Genomic DNA, 20,342 nt, shown 5'->3' on the forward strand with positions numbered 1-20,342 from the left:
ATAATTTATTGAAATTATTAGAATTTTTTCCTTTTTTTGTTTCATTTTACTTTTCTTCCTTTTTTTTGCTTATTTCCAGGAATTCTGTCTCTACTTTTTTAATAATTTCTTGCCATTACCCCATTTTTGGGTTATTTCTTCTTAAGGTGCTCATTGTCTTCTTGTGTTTTTAAAAACAAAAAAACCAAGCCAACTTGCAAAGGGAGCAAAGGATTAAGAAAGTAGCCATGCATTGCTTCTACATTATGTTTCTACCAGGAGGTTGCAGTTAGGCAACTTAACTGGTCATTTACGTCAACAAATCCACACAAACGTGCATTCACATCCACTAAAAAAATCCAACTGATCTCAACAATCAAGCTTTTTCTAATTCCTTCACAAGCGAACACATGATACTTAGCCATGTTTGTGTTGGTGTGTATGCATGTAAGTGTTGTTTGTATGATCACTATAAGGCCTGAAGCATGTCCATGACTCAGTCAAGGCGCTGACACCCACCTTGTCTTCCGTCTGTAAAAACACGGGACACCACATTGTTACACACCTGCCTTTCAAACAGCTGTCAGCCACAGTTGCAACCATCACATGCAATAGGCACACCCCGACATGATATACTAAACTAGTTCTAACCTCCTTCAGTGTAGCATGCCAAGTAAGATGCCAAAGCCCCTGGCAAAACATGTAACCGCACACACTGTGGAGACAAGCAGGACAAAGGACGGGCCCTGGCCACAACAGACGCAGACACCTTGGAAAGCACACGGGGCGAGCAACAAAAACTGAAATGTCAAATTAAACTTTTTGTCCACTTTTGACTATTAGAGCTTGGAGTTGGTAACTCTTATGAAAATAACTTTTTGCCATGTTTGCCGAAACTATCAGTACTGCCACACAAAAGCACATGAGGGCCCTGAGAAACCGGGCCATCGTTAAGTGTCTGATGCCCGTCCATCGTCCATCTAGTTGGCTGTTGGCTGAAGTCTTTGCAGTGTGGTCAGATGCAAAGTTTTGGCTGAGACACAGGTGATGTGGGGCGTTTCAAAAGTCGACCTTCTTCGCCAATAAGTTGTTTTTGTGATTCTTGAAAATGCTATAGAAGCACTACAAGGAGGCAGAGGAACATGATTTTATTAACAGAGCAAATGTCTTGTACTACTGCGTGGATACAGTGACAGTTTCAGCAAATATGACAAAAAGTTATTTTGACAAAAGTTACCAGCTACAGCTTTAACTAAATAGCTGCACAGTGTGAATATTAACCACGTTGTCTAAAACTTTGCGGTAGACTCAGAGGCAAATTTTAACTTTTTTTTTCAAGCTGTGGAAAAATTTATCAGTATCACCATTTCTATGCATTCGCTAAATTGTCTAAATGAAATGCCAAACCTGTTTACTGGTTAGAGAGTTGCAGCAGAGTAAGCCTCATCTATAATCAGTGCCATACAACCGTGGCAAGTACAAGTGTCTCAGTCTAGGAGAAGTCACCAGTGCATTGACCAACAAGTACCTGAATCCAATAAAAACACGAGAGTCAGAACTACACAAACAATGCCTGCAACAAAAACTGCAAGGAAGCTCTGTTGTTAACATTAGGAAATGCACAACAGGATGCACACAGAAGAAGACAAATGGGACAGAAGGATATTAGAAGCACACGAGCCGTTGTGAGAAGAGAAAGAAGAGAGGGCAGGGGGAAGAGGGAAGGCAAAGGGCTGGAGGGGAAGTTTGGGTCCGAGTTCACCTGGTCAGGGTCCTTCTCAAATCTGCAGGATCTGTTAGCGAGCGAGCAACGGGCAGCATGACAAAAGCTTGCACACGGCAGGGACAGACTGCTGGGGGGAGTTTTACCATGCTCCCTCAGCCTGAGCACCTCAAACGTGTCCCCCTTCCCCCTGGTCATTGGATTTATACACCTCTCATACAGTCTGATTATAATCTCATTACAATCTCTAATCCTGTAATTTCTTATTATTGAGTCTCCACACAGCAGTTATTATCTCACTCCCTGGATGCTACTGTTTTGTTTTTTTTTTATTACCATCTCCTTCATTCTCACCTGTCTTTCTCCACATTGTCCTCAGTGGGAGTGTCCATGGGTGAGAGGGGCTCCCCGACAGTTAGCCCTACTCCCAGCCCGACAGGGGACACGTCACCACCATCTGACAGGGTCGGAGGCTCTAAGCGATTGCTTGGGAGGCCTGGAAGATTAAAAAAGGAAAATTAGTTTGTGCTTTTATCCTGCAAATGAACCTATGTATATCTCATTAACAATAATGGATAAATAAAGTACAGGTATATCTATTTACACAAGATATATACATTTATATCTTTTTTTACACCAGATATCATATTGTGATTTTTCTACTTCAAATGCTGATACCACACAATCATGATATGCTGTTTATAAGCCAATGTATTTCATATATATATATATATAGTATTTCCTTTTTTTCATTATTTTAATAGAAGTTTTTTTTTAGATAATTTGAATGACTAAACTAAGGAGTCTTGAGTGTGCCACCAAACTAATCACAAACATCTTAGTGTTTATCTGCAAGCAACAAATACATTATAAAAAGCAGTGACATGATTATTCACAGTCACATTAAATTATGTATTTAAAGCATGTTAACAAGTTAAACGAAGGTGGTGAACATTGAATATTAACCCCTTGAAATCTGGAGTGATATCACTTTTCTCGTGCTGCTTTCGGACGCCTTTTACAATTATTTGATAGGCAAGAAGAAAAAAGTGAGGGAAAACTGTTTTTTTTACTAATTATATTTACATATTTAAAATTATGTTACAGAATTATTGTGATTTTTTAACACTTTATCCAGGTCAGTTACTTGTTTGTTGTTTTACTTTTTTTTAAATATACTTTTCAGGTAATTTTCTTGTACTTTTTGCTAATTTCTTCCTAAATGTCGGGCCATTTCCTCTTTCATTGCCTTTTTACAATGTTTTTTGACTGAAATCAGGCCACATTCCTCAGGTTTCAAAGGGTTAAACCTGCTAAACATCATGTCAGCACTGCCACTGTGAGCATGCTGAAAATAGCATTAAGCTCAAAGCACCACTGTGCCTCACAGAGCTGATAGTAAGTTAGTCCAGTCAATGAGCAGGTTTACCATCCATGTGTAAAGACTCGGGGCTGTTGGCGGTGCTGATGTTGTTGCCTGACCCCTCACTGATCTCTGACCCAGGCAGGGAGGCGGGGCTTCCAGAGGAACCAGACTTCCTGCTGGGAAGGGAAGGAGCTGCAGGGTCGGTCAAGGAGCATCTGCCGGGAGTTGGACCCTTACGCTCTGGATTCACTTTCTCCTTTTCCGCTGAAGAGGAGGTAAAGGTGTGACAAGTTAAACAGTGCTGAACTAAAGACTAAGAAGATTAGGGCTGCACAATATTTTTTTTTCATCATCTTCACGATGTCAACAACACGATAAACACATCGCAAAAGACTACAATATTACACTCAGGCATCTTTTGAGTTAGTTGAAAGAGAGAATTAGTAGAAAACTGCACTTTAAAATCATTCTTTTTTTAACTGGTGTCTTTTGTGTTCACTTTAATGTTTAATTTGTTCAATAAAAGAACACTGGAAATAATTTCCTTTGATTTTATTAGCTCAACAGCCAATTTTCTGTACTTAAACAGTTTACTGAAAGCAGCAGAAAACTGAGCACAGTTTAATATTTGTTTATTAAGTAATATTTTGATTGTGCAACAGTGTTATCGCATATCACGTATTTTCCTCATATCGTGTAGCCCTAAAGCAGGTACCAAAAAAAAAAAATGTTATAAAAGCACTTTAGTCAATGAAAAAGGGACTCTGAGACAGACAAACAGGCAGGATGAGTATGGTGCAATCAGGGCCTCTGTAATAAATAAGAGGGTTAGTTTGGTGCAAGAGAACACCCAAAACCCCTGCAGATGGGATACTATGTGAGCTGTGTGAGGTTTTTCTGGTAATTACAAAATACACAGTGCAACTAATTCTTCAAACAACCACCCTGCAAAACAGAACTACACAATTCTCCACCCACATCCCCTCCCAGTTTGATTTGGGACATGCAGGCATGCTAATGGTGTTGATTAGTTCGGATGTGAGCAATCTACAGATAAAAGGGGGGGTTGGAAACTCCGAACGACTAGTACCTTCAGCCTCCGTTTTAGGTTTGACGTCAACTGTAACAGGAAAGAAGGGCAGGACAACATGTTCTCATATCCAGGCCACTCATGAAAAATCAGTATTCAATAATACCACATAAAGATATATGTCACTATAATGCATAATCATACATATTTATGCATACGTGTAGAATACTTTCAAAAATCATTCAGAAATGAAATAAAAGATGCAAAAATAAAGTAACAGAGCTAATGTTTGCTGGGACAAAAAAAGCAGATACATACTGTTGCCTGCGATCCAGCTGGGGATGCCAGGAAACACCCCTCTGGGCTTGCCCTTTGTAGATTCATCCTTCTTGTTCTGGAGAGACAACACAGGTAGGGGCAAGGGAGGTAGTCAAATATGTGTGAAAGCATTTTTTGTTTCTTTTAGCCCTTAAAACAGCGATACTCAACCTATAGCCTACGGGCCAAATCTGGCCCCCAGCTGTTTGCCAGGTTGCCTCCACCATTTTCTAATTCATGATAAAAATGAAGTGATTCACAGTGTGACTGTGAATTGTTTTTGTACTTTCAGTATACATAAGGTGCAATCATGCATAAAACAGCCTCAAAATAGAGCTTGTTTATCAAAAAAAAAGGGCCAGTGGAGGACCCCCTGCATCCCCAACAGAGGTCCAGCAAAACCCCTAATGTTCCTAAAATCCTAGAAACATCCTAAAATCCTAGAAACATCATAAATTCCCAGAAACATCTTAAAATCCTAGAAATGTCCTAAAATCCTGGAAGGAGATGAGTATCCTTTCCTTAAAGGTTTCATAAGGACAGTGCATTTATTGACTTCGGTGATGATTGATTTATTTGGTTTTTGCTAATAGGATGGGGATGTTGTCCCTCCACATATGTGATGGCGGCTCACCTTCACTAGCTGTCTCCTGAAGAAGCCTCCTCTGGACTTCTTACTGTCCACCGCTCGGGTTTTCACCCCGAGGTGCTTCATGTAGAAGGCCACCGCTGTAAAGATGGATTGGCTGCGAGAGAAGTTAGATAGAGAGTATTAATTAAAAATACCCATTGCTGTTTTTACTTATTTGTTAATGTTCTGTTTTGCAGAATTTTTTAAAAAAGTATAATTAAACTTATTCAAATTCATGGTAATACGATTCTTGTAGATGCTTCTGTCCGTAGTGTATTTCACATTTAAGGCTGCAGCAAAGTATATTTGCATAGTCTCTGGTGTTACTCATTATAATGCTGAGAGACTTGCACAAAATGGACAGTGCAAAAGCGGGGAGAGAGGATGAAAATGAGGATGGGCAGATGGAGGGAGGTGGGAAAAGGGGAGGTGGAGAGTCGAAGAGGTCCAGAGAGGGAGGAGGAGGAGTTGAAAAAAGTCAGGAGGAGAGTAAACGTGACAGATAAAGACAAAGGAGGAGTTGAGAGAAATAAGAGAAGTTGTGAGGAAAAAAAACTTAGGGAGGGGCCTCTGGGGATGTGCAGAAGAGAAAAGCACAAGTGTCTCAGTTTTACAGAGCATGCTGTCTGAATATACCGAGTCTAACATAAAGAACTTTAATCACAAAGGACCAGAACTGGTAAAAGAAAAGGAAAAACAGTGCATGACAGGGTTTAATAATTTACTGTATGTGCAACACATTAATCAAGATGATGAACATTTTAAAATGCATTGCAGTCTTTTTTACAAGTTTAAATTATAAAGATATATATTTGCACAAAGGACATATTATGTAGAAAAACTAAACTGAAATCAGCTCAGACTTTAATGAGTATTTGTTGCACATTAGCCAGTATAAAAATCTTGTGGTTTGACCACACCCAGGCTCGGAGAAGCATGCAGAGATCAAATCAGCTCCACATGCACAAATACAAACTCAAACAGAAAACTCATGCAAATATTACAAACATCACTAAAAAAACTTTACTCACCATTTTTCCTCGTCTGAGACAATTGTGGGTCTGCAAAGAGAAAGACAGGTGTCAGTGACGTTACTATTAAAAAGGGACAAAAGCAAAAACAGGCTCGCTTATCTTGCAGCACCAAGCTCACCTCTTCCTCTTAAGTAGCATTTTTCCTTTCTCTTGCTCGACTGATTATTAGGTTTGTTTTGGGCCGGTGGAATCTGAAATGACTTTGCTTTTCCTGAGCCAACTCAAAGCTGATTGTTGTGTTTTTGTGTTCAGAGCAAAAGCTATTGAACATATTCTAAAATTTGCAGAAAAAAAAAAAAAAAAAAAAAAACTAAAAAAGATCAAAAAAGTAAAAGATGCATCAAAAGCTGCACCTCTGTCTGCTCTAGAAAAATCAAAAATCAACTGCACTCTTAAAGATCTGCAAATAATTTAAACTTTTGCCCCTAGGCTGTCTAAAAGTTTTTCTGCTCTGGTCTGTGTCTCCGGTAAGCTGTCTGCAAAAGGGAATCCGACGTAAGAAACGGTCAAGCACAGCGGAAATGTCTATTTAACCATGTTTTTGTCTGATGCAACATGCAGGCAAGACTGTGGAAATTGGATACTCATGTTTTGAACATAAAGGGTGGGAGGGGTTTCCCCGGGAATTCCCTGCATAATCCAATGAAATGGTCTGGTTGCCTCATTGTCAGCACCAGAAAGACCAATGAGAGGGGTCACTGTGTTGTGGTCGAATGGGAGGGGGGTCAGCGGGTGCAAGAGTGTGGGAGACGTGTGAGGGTAACAGAGAAATGACTGTCGGCAGTAATGAATAAAGTAAGTGAATCTTTTGTGCATTGTGGATAAAGATCCAACTGTGTGATGGTAACCGAGTGAGTCCAAAGCTGAATTTTCAGAGACACAGAGTGCTTTGTCGGCTTTTTGTGTCTTCTCCACTGACAGCGCGGTTATATCCACAGGACGAGGGCAGCTCGTGCACAGTGCATCTCCTATCATTTCTGTTGTTCTTTTTTTTTTTCTGTTCTGACAAGATGAAGTTAGACAGTCTCCTGCCCTCTCGCTGGCCTCCTCTCCCTCTCTGTCTGACTTGCTTCTTGTGGAGGATAACACATTGTAGTTGGCCACGGGGTCAAGGATAGATTAACTTTCCCCTAGATCTCTTGCTTTCTTTCTTTAACCGTGTCCAGGGCAGGAGCTGTCCAGCACTGATAACCCTCTGGCCTTTTCTCTCCCTTTGCTTCTTCCGCTGTGTAACCCCCCACAAACACCAACACCCCTCCCTCCGCTTGGCAAAATGCCATGGGAGAGCCTTCCTGCCAGCGTGGCACTGCTGACTCCATCTTTTCCTCTCTGCCTCTTCATTTCCTTCTTGCTCTATTGTGCTCTCTTCCAATCACTGTTCCCTCTCCAGCTCTCTAGTCTACTGAGTTTGATTTTCTCCATCTCCTGCCGGAGTTGTCTCTGTGAGCCTTGCACTAGATTGGTTTATGTGCAGAGCTAATGCTGAATATACCTACTATAGAGCCTTATAGAAAGTGTAGTGCCAACTGTAGAGGGAACGGATTCAAAAATGCTGCTTTTCCACCTTTTTTATCTCACAAACCAATCATCCCCTCAGCTTTAAGGGCAGAGCAGCAGAGAAGAGAGAGGACACTGAAGTGTTTTCCCTACTGTCCAATTACTATTTAAAAGTTGTTGGGTTTTTTTATAATATCATTGTGACACTCAGAAGTATTGTTTTCTCGTGGGTGAAAATTGCATTTCGTCTTTTAATCAGTCATCAGCCACACTTGCCTGATTCCCTCAGTTCTTCAGATGTGGTAGTGCCAACAGGAATACACAAGAAGGCCACTTAAGAGATTTTCAGACTGGAGAAAGTTATTCCTAGTTCTTATTCATAGGTGCAGACACCCATTTTTGTTGTGTCCCCACCGCAAGAGCTGGGAAGGATTGTAGTTGTTAGAATGAGGTTTTGAGGGACATTTTTAGCTCCCATTTCAGAGAATGAACTCGCCCCGCCAAAAGAGGAACAATGAGTGATGGAAATCTAAAAGTGTATTGATTTAAACTGCTGCGTGTATACCAGGTTTCTATAAAGCGAAAGCTTCACTGTTAACAGCGTACACAACCAAAGTGCTCCTTGGAAGTGGCGATTGATCTCTCCTCATGTGTTTAAACTGGAATACAAGTTTTTTTCCTCAAAGAACCCGATATTTTCTACAGCAGTTGCTATTTTTGTCCACTGATGATGTGACTGGTCGAGTTTGGTGTCCTCCCAAGCTTTTGAAGTGCTCACCAACATCTAATTAAATGCAGAAAATGAATTTCACTTTTACTTCGGGGCACCCAAAATGGTTACTCAACTAAGAATTTTCGACTCCCAACAATTACAAAAACAATGTACTCGAGAAAAAACAATAACAACTTTTCCACATCCCGTTTTGCAAGTGCACCCTTATTTTGTCTTGTGCCATGAGTGCCACGTGCATGCACTTTTTTGCCGCTCCTTCCCTCAGCCTAAGCTCAACACAAGCAGCTGAAAGTACCAGCGAGGCAAGTTGTATCAGCACGAGGGAAGATGACGGAAGAAAAGTGACAGTGTTTGGTGAGCAAATTAGGCAGGACTAATTCCGTCGTATGGGAACACTTTGGATACGAGGCATCCAACGTGGAGCAAAAAAAAAGAATAAAATGCAAGATTTGCTACATGGTGGTGTCTGCACAACACGGCAACGCGACAAATCATTTTAATCAATTTAAGTTTAAACACAAAGTTGACGATGACCAAATAATAAAAAAACAAAAGGGAGAAAAGAACAACCCCATCGACATCCACTGCAAGTCATCAGTTAACGACACATTATAAAAAGTGACTCAATAGGAATTCAATTAAGGAATTAAAAGAAGCTCAATGGGAAAAGTTTTAAAGGGAAATTAAAATTCAACTGTTTATAGACGTTTTTTATGTTCAATAAATGCAACATGTTTACAATGTAAATGAGTAATCATGGTAAACAATCCTGACATCAATATTTACCTAAATAATCGTGATTACGATTTTTGCCATAATCGAGCAGCCCTAAGACAACGATACTGCAAACAACTCCTCCTAATAGGAAGAATAAATAATCTTGTTCTTGCTGCTGTGAGGAGCAATGAGAGAGAGAAACACTCACTGTGTCTCAGACATCTTTTCCAGCAGGTTCTCCGCTACAGACTTCTCCTTCATCTCCATCGGGATGCGGTCGGTGGGATAGTGGCTCTCCACGTCGATGAGCTCAGCCTCGTTGGGTGTCATACCCATCATCCTCTTTTGCCTGTGCAAGATACAGCAGAAGGAGTTTGGCCAGATTAATATTGGGGAAAAAAAGGATTATTAGAGTAAAGTGATGAATGTTTTCCTGATTCTGTGAGCAGACACATAATATAGATGAAGAGGGCCACTCAGTGCATTACCATGCCTAAAATATGCCTATTCATCAACAGTTCCAAGTGAACAGAAACCTTTTTAATTCACAAAAAGACACTAATTATCATTATCCTGACCGTGATGTGCACATTTTTTTATTGTGAGCTATGCTTTTTGGCAACTTACTCTGAAATCTCACATTTTCCTGTACGTTCTTATCCAAGGCAGCACAACTTCTTTGGATCAGATTAAAAACTAATCTTAAGCATCACAGGGGCAAAATGCTAATAAATGCGAAAAAAAGTAAGAAAGATCAAGATGACCTTTTCTTGCTTTAAGGGAATGTCCTAGGATTTCTCCCCTGGCCGACTAAACTGTGCCCAGATGATGATGATGAAGTGTCGGAAGAAGCCTGAAACTCCTGCAGGGTTCCTACAGTTAAAGGCCATTTTTTTTAATGCTGCTCGGGATGAAGTTTAAGACCAATTTCACAATAACCTACACTGAAAATGTAAAAAATAAATACATAAATAAAATAAAATAAATTAACAAACCTTTTTTACAGAGTTAAGAACAATTTTATTCCAAATCTTTTTTTATTAAATTTTCAACAAAGCGACATACAGAGATCGACAACATTGTGGAGAAGTACATTTGTGCATCAGTAAGTCTAGTTAAGAACAATTTTGCCCAAACATTTATGTTAACAAAAAATATTACATTTTTGGTCCAGTGGAAAAAGTCTGATCTGGTTAGAATTGGGAAATACCTTGCATTTATTAGTTATTTTTATTACTGATTCTGTGTGCCTCACACTGTATGTGGGATTATTTCACTGCTTTAATTCCCATCATGAAGAGTTTGAAAAGAGGAATTAAGTGAATTATTAAAAAAATAAATAAATGTTACCATTTATTTAGTGACTTTACAACGCAACGTCAGAAAATAGCAATTCATAACATCCTACTTCCAATGTCTTTGACTTCTAAAGATTTTGAAAGATTAATCTTAGACATTTTAATACAAATTAAGGCCGTATTTTAAGATTAGTGAATTTAATGCCTTTTAAGACCTTTTAAGGATCCATGGGAACCCTGTCCGACACTGGATATGCGGAGAGATTAAACGCTGGAAACCATTGCATGTGAAAAGATGTTGGGAAGACTGAAGTGTAAAAGTGAAATGGTTCAGGAACAATGGGATAGTTTCAGCAGATATATGTCTGGAGGGAACAATTTGACCATGTAAAGTTACTGATGATTCTGTACAGTGAACTTGTGAGTGAAATGTTGCAGTATTGCCTGGCACATTATTGTGACTAAATAGTTGCCTTTTTTGTATCTATGTATGTATGTATGTCTGTCACTACTTGTTAGTTTACCTGCCTGTTTGTTTGTTTTGTTTTTATTTGTTATTGTCTCATTCTTTTTCTAATTTTCTTGTTAAAAAATCTAATAAAAAATTTCACAATAACAAAAAAGAAAGATGAACTTTTCTTGTTGTCATACTCCTGCTATTCACAGTGAAAGCCTTTCAGAAAAAACAATGTATATATGGCTTTAGCTGCGAAGAAGCAACAACAGAGAGAAACTTTTAAGGACGTCCTAAGTAGCCAGCATTTCCACATTATGGTGTGCAAATCTCTACTCAACTTGACTTGCTCTTTTTCCGTTTTCCATCAGCAAAAGCTGTGAATCATACCTGTTACTGTTTTGGTATCAGCCAGTTGAGCCAATACTAGAGACTGAAGTTGACACCCTGCAGACCACTGATTGGTCAGGGATGGGAAATCCGACAAACCCGACAATTGAAAAAAATAAAATAAATAAATAAATTATATATATATAATATATATATATATATATATATATATATATATATATATATATATATATATATATATATAAAGTAGGCCATATAACTATGCCCCACACTGTGTACTCTGACGCCTGACAATCCTGCCCACTCTGAGAGGCAGTGGAAAACCTGATAATGGAAATCTACTAAAAGTGAGGTGAGTCGATCTCTGCAGAGGAAATGAGGCATAAAAGTCAGTGGCAGCAGCTGCATGTAGGGTAGTTAGATTTTAACAAATTTTTAGGGAAATGATGGTTATATATAAAAATATGAACACACAATTAGCTTCCTCTGAGATAAATTACTCATCTAAAGAAAGTTTCAAAACTCCTCTCACACTTGTTTTTGGTGTAAGGTTGTGGAGCCTGGAGTTTTGTATGTGTGTATTTTATCTGCAATGTTTAAATTTTAAATAGAGACTTCATGTCAGCTTTTTCACCTTATTACTTTGTTAATTTTTTCTTATGTAATGTTTTTATTTTATTTTTACAAAAACTTTTTTTGCTTTATTTTTCTTTTGTTTGTCTTTTGTCTTTATCACTGTTTTCATTGTTTATTTAGGTGAGATATTTTAATACCCTTTATGGATTTTTTTTTCTCACCTGCACAATCTGTTTTAATCTGCAGTTTTACTTTATTGTGTTTTTTTGTGCAAATTACATAAATAAAATTCAAATTTTTGCTACTCTGAAAAAAAAAAAAAAATGCCACAAAAAATAGAAAACAAACATTGACTGCAGGATTCAACTTTTACTGATACAAAAGACAAACATAATCTAATAATCGGTGCCCTACAGATGAAGCCTGACTTGCTCGTGGACCTGTTAAAACTACAGACGATTTGCTAATTGTATGTGGCTCTTGTAGAACAATATTATGACGATTTATGATGATTAATGATGATGATTTAGGCAGCAAATCAACTCTGCCTGGTCGCTCCACAAAAAAGAATCAACATCGGGCATGAGAGTCCTGCGTGGACTTTTCCTAGTTGTGTTCAAGTTGTTTTGATTGTTTTTGAACTTTGCAACAATCAACCCAAACAAAAAGCAGTTATGTCTTATTGCACAATCCAAATCTTTTTTAAACTTGCCATTTTCATTGTGGAGGTTGGACAGTGTTGCTTTTGTTTCCCACAGCAAAGGGGATTTTTAAAACGCTAATATGCAGATATCAGAAGGAGATTGGGGGGATGACTAAGTTGAAACTATGCTTTACTGGCTGAGTAGAGGTCAGGTTGGGATTCTCACCTGAAATCATCCAGCTGTTTGGCCACTTCAGCAGCCTGCAGGCTCTGAACCTCAGCAGCATAACGCCTTTGGGTGTCCTCGTGGAGCAGATCTGGACGCGTTCGGTCTTCGTGAAAGAGGACAGGAGAAACAAATGAATGAGAATTAGCAGGACAGTAAAGAAGACACTCAGTGGGGCTGCTGAGGTGTGTATAATATAATATGTATAATGGAAAATAAATGCAAAATGCCTTTTTTTTAGAAATACACCACAGGAGAAGAACTTACCCAGTTCATAGGCTACATTAGGTGGTAGCGCCACTCTGAGAATCTGTAATGTGAAGACAAAAGACAAAATGAGTACAGAGACAGAAAAATAATATTATATTAGTGTTTATTACATAATATATATAAAACAGACATTTACAACTTATGTCTGAACCTTATTTTACTTTGATCCACAATCATTTTCCAGTTTATCAGGTACACCTTGTTAAAAATAATCCTGTCTAAAACAACAGTTCTGCAGTAAATCTTTCATGATGATTATAATCTTCAGTTTTTGTAGAAACTGTTTGAGAGAGTTGTTGATTAAAACTTGTGGTAATTTTTGGAGGCTACAGTTTATTGAGATTAAGTTTTTATTATTCTGTCCACCCCACTTATATCAATTGATGTAAGCTAATCAACACATATACCTCTCAATATAATGCAATACAGTTAAACTGGGCTGGACATTAGTTGGACTTGTTTAGGTCAGGTGTACCTACTAAACTGGCAACTGAGTGTCTATTGTCTCATTGTTATGCATCATCCCAAGAAAAAACAGTGCAGTATCAACTGATAGGCATCCAAATCCAGTATGTAGTAGCTACATTTCACCACAAGGGGTCATTTTAACCTTAGAAATAAAATAACCCCAGGAAAAAGCACATGTTCCAGATAGGAGACACACACAGCTCTGCCTCTGACATGAAAATAACCACATGGGCCAACATCGAGTCAAGAGATGAAAAAAAAGAAGAGCATGATTCCTCCCAAAGGGCTTTCCCACGATCCTGACAGGAAGCTGTGGGGTCGGACGAAAGACAGACAGACAGACAAGAAGACAGACAGACAGGCAGGCAGGGAGCGAGTGCAGCACAAACCAGCTGAGCTGACAGACGTGTGCAGTGCATGAGATCTGAGGAGGAAATATAACAGAGAGGCGACAGAGGCCAGGTGTGCAGGGAGGACTGATGGAGAGTGACGGCCAGAAACTGAAGGGTGCTGCACAGACACAGAATAAAGGCAAAGTAAACAGAGTCGACATCCGCAAACAATTCATGTGCACACAGACTCTTCTGAGTTCAGCTTATGGACTACAGCTGTGCAGTAGATCAAATTCCTATCGATGTAACACAATGAGAAAAGAATATAATATCTATGTTGCGATGGCTGCGATGTTTATCTGAATTGATTTTTATATAATGCACAGCACCAAACACTGAAAGAGCGGGAATTAGCGACTAAATGACATGACTGCCTTAAGATAAGAAACACCGAAATATAAAACAGAAAGAAAGAGAGCCAATAGGAAGATTCAACCCTAAAGTCTATTATTATAGGACTATATTGGAAGTGTTTCAAACCATAAAACTATGCAAACATAAATAATGTGTTAATTCAAGTCATATAGTATCTTTGACATCTGCTAAGGCAATCACAATAAAGTACAGAGTCCAAACAGTACAATGGAGCTGTACTACATATCCAGAAAGTTGCAACCGACCAAAAAAAGAAGCTGTGACTTTCTCCCCGCTCACCCCAAAACCCAAAAACACAGTTAAATGTCCAAACACACACTTGGAAAATGTAATCAGATTGACTATACCACCCTAAAGAGAAAGTGATACCACAGCAGCATATTGTTTTCTCTGTAAGAGAGAGTACATTTCATAAATTTGGGCTTGATAATTCCTACCATACACGAAAATACTTTTAAAGACTAAAGTATGACAACATTTCACATCTACACAATGTCAGTTTTTAGTCTTAAATAAGATTTTGCAAAAACTGGGAATCTTGCAGGGGTCACTATTTGCAAGACTGCAGCTCGATTTCTCTTGACATCATTTTCCATCCTGCTCCTGGTGGAAAATATTACACCAAACTCCCTTTAAGAAATATGACATATTAACAATTCCTCGTGCATCCGCAAAAACACACAACTCGAGAAAGTCAAGATAATAGGCATCAATAGGCGACAGAGTTCTTGTCAATTTTGCATCAATATGTTTTATAAAGAAAAACTGCGTTTGCATACAACAGATACATTTGGGGACTTTGTCGCCTCAACTTGCTGCCAGCCTCCGTTGGTTCGCTGCATTTTCGTAAAAGGAGACAGTAGGGAATCACTTAAATAAGCGCTGGTTGGTGGATCACATACACACCAAAAAAGACACATTTAGTCCAAAACTCCATCAGTTTTTCCTCCTTTTTTAAAGTACACCAGTTATCACGTTATCAGAGTGACGTCCTCGCTCTCTGTTCTCTGGCAAGGTTTTATATTTTACTGATTTATTACTTATTTTACCTTCATTTTACAATAAACTCCATAAAGTCCATTCACCTCCACATAAAGCTGACTGATACAGACAAATATGTAACAAGAAATGCTGTGTGGTGTGCTACTTACTGCACCCTTGTCCAAGAACGTGTTGAAGAACTCCACAAATTGCTTCTTCGTCTCTTTGGCGCTGAGGTTCCTGAAGAGGTCGGCATGGAGGTAACACAGCTGAGAGAGGGGAGACGGACAGAGGGTCGGTGAACGCTGACAAAATGTCAACAGTCATTTGATGTCCTGTGTGTTTTGTTAATGTCTTTGCCTCCCTTGTGTGCATCGACTAACCGAGTACTTCATATCACACCTCAGATGATTCACTGGAAAATCATAACATATAAAAACCTCATTTCGCCTAATTTCCCCTGACCTCAATGTCAAGCTGCTGACATAAAATGAACAAAGTGCTGTTCATCAAAACACAGACACTAATTGGGTATTTTAATCATAATGATAAAATCTCATGAAATAACAGTCATTGTCAGCCATTATCGTTCACATACCTTAATCTCAATGAATCATTAAACACTATATTAACTGTCTTCTGTGCCACTGATTCAATGACAAAGATAGCTAATTTAAAGGAATATTTCATCTTTAAAATGACCATTAAAATTACAAGAAAGTTCAATAGTCACTCTCCTTTTAGCTTTGTTTATCCCTCCAACACTTTCCAGGGGAAATATCTGTCTTTTTATCTGTTGAATGCTTCATTGTGTTCACCACCTAGTTGCTAACTTTGGGTACCATTTGTTGCTGTGAAGTTAATTAACAGTGGCATTTTTGCTAAAAAAAAAAAAAAAAAAAAAAAAAAGAAGAAGAAAAAAAAGCTCCCTCTTTTGCCTGTCAATAACGCTGATGCGAGTTGATAGACTAACCCAAAATAGTAAACCTGTGGGCGATAAAACCAAAACAAGTTAAAAGGCACTTTAATGCTCGCTTGAGTTGAAGGACACTGAAGAGTGTGGTGATCTTCTTGACCACTTTCACATTACATGTAATTATTTGAGCTATTATTAATAGAAATGACATTAAAGCAGCTTTTAAGACGTTACCAACATGCGCTTATACCTAAATGACAGCATAGGTTGTTTACCTATGACTCCCGAAATCCCAACCATTGAAGAGTACCAGCGAAACACGCACAAACTAATGGTCATAGTTTTAAACAAATGTATTAATGTTTTAGTGTTTATGTTAGATTTTACAACAGCAACACTTAATCGAAACATCTGTTGACAGACTAACACAACTCGTGCTCAGCTCAACACATTTATCCAGTCGTACGCTCACAACTTCCAAAAACAAATGCATTTTTGCAAAAAACGTTAACAGTTTACAGCAGGTCAATACAAACAGTGTCAGGTACGTTCAGGGCTTGCTGAGTGTTTTATATTGAAGTTTTTCATTTAAAATGCATGTGTTTGCAGAGGACTGAGCATACTACTCGATAACTGGACCTGGATTATCTAGTACGAGTTGTGCGAGTTTGTAAACAGATGTTGTGATAGATTTGCTGATGTTAAAAGTGGACCATGATTGCTTAAATTCATGGAGAACATTTGCCATGTTTGGATTCTCCGTTCACCCCGGAGGTATACATGGAGGTATGACACACTTTTCTTCTCTACATGGACCTCTGTGTTGTAAAGAAGGTAATGAAGGAGAGGGTGAGGGAGGGTGTCATGACTGTGGGAGGTGTAACAGTACCTGGGTGGGTCACGGTGTCTGCATGCAGAACAAAGGGGAGAGGACAGGCATGCTTTACATCAGCACTGACACACAAGTTGTCAAACACACACAGAAGGGGCCATGTTTCCAAATATGCAATCTGAATCCACACTTCAGTAAAAGCTCACAGTGTGTGCATGTGTTGTTTCATGAGTTTCACACAAGCTATAACATAACTGACTCTTGGTGTTTAGACTTGCATCAAATCAGCTGACTGTATTCGCAGGTAAACCGTCTGTCTGATCGTTTGTTTTGAGGACGTTAGAATAGTTTAATTATTTCAGCATCCCAGAGTTGCTTGGCTGCAGGCAAAGAAAAACCTGTAGTGTAACATTGACTGTTTGTTCTACTTTTAACTTCTTTAGTTTATGTGGCTTAACTCGGATTTCTTTATAACCTGTCAGACTGCTTGTCTTGTTTACCCAAATGGACTTTATTGACCAGTGGAGCTGCCAAACACCTCAGTTTGTGAATGAAAAGTCATCATGACAAAAACAAAGAGAATTTTCCTCAAATAAAAAGAGATAAAATGTAAATCTATCGTATAAGATCGATGAGCAATCATCAACAATCAATAAAATGAGCATATAAACCTCTATTATTTTAGTCACAATCTTGGAGTCCTTTTAACTTTCCCATAGAGGAGGCATTTGTGTGGCTGCGTGGTTAAGACAATGTCTGTATAACCAGAAAGTACCTGGATCACTTCCAACCAGGAACTCCGCGAATATCATACCTCTCTTCTCTGTCTGTCAAAATCTCCTGTCTGTATCTTTAAAAACAACAACAAAAAACTCCCATGTGGATCTGTAACCTGTTTCAAATATTAAACCAATCAATGATCTGATGCATGTGATCAGTGTGGGCAACTACTGTAACCCAGGGATATCTGCGATTAGTCGACTAGTCAATTAAACTTTGCTGCCCTCACTAGTCAGCACCAGAAATACTACTTGATTAATCTTAATATTAAATGAAAATGCTGTTGTAATAATCAGACATGTTTCCAAAAGATTTGTCTTGTTATTTGCTAACTTTTACTTAATGTGCATATTCATAATATATTTCAGTGGCATTTCAAATACGATTTGGTTGTTGAAAAAACGTAATAAACAATTTTATATAGCTCTCTATATGCAAAATTTCAGAATATTTCAGACAATCAACCTTATTGATTAAACTGTGCTGAATTTTGACTGTTTTCTTAAGGTTTTCTTACTTTTAGATTAGTCTTTTGTTAGTTTAAATTTATGTTCAAAGGTCAGGTCAAATAGTTGTTGGAAACATCCCTACTGTATACTGACTAAAGCTGATCTTACTAAATATATCAGGACATCTTTCTGTTCAAATACATACAACCCCAATTCCACAAAAGTTGGGATACTGTCTAAAACATAAATAAAAACAGACTGCAATAATTTTCAAATCCTTTTAACCAATAAAACATAATTAGTATGAGCGTGAGAGTATGAGCATTAAATATCTCGTCTTTGGACTGACTTTAATTGCATATAGGTCAAAAAGGATTTGTAAATCATTGCATTCTGGTTTTATTGATGTTTTACACAGCGTCCCAGCTTTCTGGAAATAAGGGTTTTGTATACTGTGGCTAATTTAATCAATATTTTTTCGGATTTTTACGTCCATCAAACTTGTCATTGATTCATTTTTTGTCAACCACCTACTTGAGCAACACCTAAACAATGTTTGTGTTAGATGTTGTTTCAGCAGCTGTATACAAACACGCACACTCCGCTTAATGAACACACAAACTGCAGCAGCGTGTCTACGCAGACTGTGTAATGAAAACAGCCTCTAAATCCTAAAAGACACTTATGGCCTGTGCAGACAGCAGTATTGATTAAAACAGACACATGTCTGTTTCATTAGAGATTTACGAGATGGATGACCGAAAAACGTGGCTGAAACACATCCTGTGTGACAGGATGGTGCATTATGGGAGTTGTGGTTCTCACCAGGGGAGCTGGGTCAAACTGTAGAATGACATGTTGCGTGAAGACCAGCAGGTGGGTCGGGTGATCCTTCAACAGGTCTATGTTGTTGAAGTGTGGGCACTGCTCATCCGTCACCTGAGAGACAGAGAACACCAACAAAACAACGTGAGAGAGAGAAAAGGATAACGAAAAAAAGGGAGAATTTCACTCAGCTGCCACTCTTTTATTGACTCACATCATTCAGATCATTCTCGAAATCCTCATCCTCAGCCCCGATGATGCTCATGGCTGGGTTAGAGCACTTAGCCCCAAACACACCCTGCTGTGGAGAGACAGAGAGAAAGGGGGGGAAAAAAAACAAGATAATTAGCAAACATTATGGGCTATACTTTGAACCGGTAGGCTTCCTCTTTGACGCCCTGAGCCCACGCTGAGCAGAGCCAGACATTAAGACACATTAGGGTTTGGACAAAGTGAGCTTTCCCAGTGAAACTTCACATCAAGCGTAAAGCAGGAAAACTTCCCAGCATCTAATCATGACTCATCAAAAGAGAGACAGAAAGAGCGACAGACAGGCCTGATGTGTCATAACGCGTACCGTCTTTGAAGTAAGTGGGACGCCATTCACGTGAGCCGATTTAAGGCAAAGAAATACAAACCATCAGGTGCAGGTAAAGAGATATACAGTGTATAGAGTCTGTGACTTGAGCCCTGTCTACATGTAAACAGATTAACGCTGTCAATGATTCTTTGTTTTTTAAATCACAATTAATTGCAAGATTTTAATCGTTACTCATAATAAATCACCTTTTTGAATCACACGTTTTCAATTCCATGATTTTGCATCACAGCAGTTCTGAGGTTCATAGTGACAAGGTGAAGCGGTTCTTACCAGACTGTCTTGATTAGGAATCAGGTGATGGCAAAAAACTGTTTCGGACGAGCATGAAGTGGGCAAGTCTGTAAAGGGGAGACTCGTGTGTATTCACTGAAGCTGTTTTCATTCAGATCTGGGGGAGATATTGTGTTAACGCTGTGAATGTGTGCGGCTGTGTTCTCTCGAATGAATACTGATTAAATGAACATGGTTTTTTTTAAAACGCCTTCTCAAGGTGAAGATTTTCAAAACTCTAGTTACTTTGCGTCCGTGTAAACGGAGTATTTGGTAACACATGTCCATTGTTGTTTTGTGTATTAAGAATGCACCACAAACAACAACAGCAATGGCGTGGTACCAGTTTGTCGCCGTTCAAAGTCATTTTTGCACTCTAATTTCTATGGAAATATTTTGTAAAACGAAGGGCCTATGATCTTGGGAACCACTGACAAAGCATGCAGTATTCACAATATTTTCCTTTAGTAAAGCTTTTTTTCTCCTGACATAAACCATGAGGCTACTGGGTATAGTACACTAACAATAAGTGATAATGAACTGATAATGAAGCAATTAAAAACTATTTTGAACTAAATAATTTTGAGTATTTTATTAAGATGGTCCT

The 20,342-nt window shown here is 38.6% G+C and overlaps 1 protein-coding gene across 1 annotated transcript in view; it reads right to left on the reverse strand.

Moving 5' to 3' along the window:
* Positions 1–20,342, reverse strand: part of arhgef1b (Rho guanine nucleotide exchange factor (GEF) 1b) — a 54,850-nt gene that overhangs the window by 14,682 nt on the left and 19,826 nt on the right. Inside the window, exons 3-15 of the mRNA XM_042489121.1 lie at positions 19,079–19,165; positions 18,865–18,978; positions 15,233–15,331; positions 12,844–12,886; positions 12,577–12,682; positions 9,237–9,377; positions 6,079–6,108; positions 5,051–5,162; positions 4,417–4,492; positions 4,159–4,188; positions 3,132–3,332; positions 2,057–2,198; positions 499–510 (exon numbers count right to left, since the gene is read on the reverse strand). Coding sequence (XP_042345055.1) covers positions 499–510; positions 2,057–2,198; positions 3,132–3,332; positions 4,159–4,188; positions 4,417–4,492; positions 5,051–5,162; positions 6,079–6,108; positions 9,237–9,377; positions 12,577–12,682; positions 12,844–12,886; positions 15,233–15,331; positions 18,865–18,978; positions 19,079–19,165 — 1,193 coding nt within the window. The remainder of the gene's footprint in view (positions 1–498; positions 511–2,056; positions 2,199–3,131; positions 3,333–4,158; positions 4,189–4,416; positions 4,493–5,050; positions 5,163–6,078; positions 6,109–9,236; positions 9,378–12,576; positions 12,683–12,843; positions 12,887–15,232; positions 15,332–18,864; positions 18,979–19,078; positions 19,166–20,342) is intronic.

Source organism: Plectropomus leopardus, chromosome 7 (assembly GCF_008729295.1).
Source record: "Plectropomus leopardus isolate mb chromosome 7, YSFRI_Pleo_2.0, whole genome shotgun sequence".
Classification (NCBI taxonomy): domain Eukaryota; kingdom Metazoa; phylum Chordata; class Actinopteri; order Perciformes; family Serranidae; genus Plectropomus; species Plectropomus leopardus.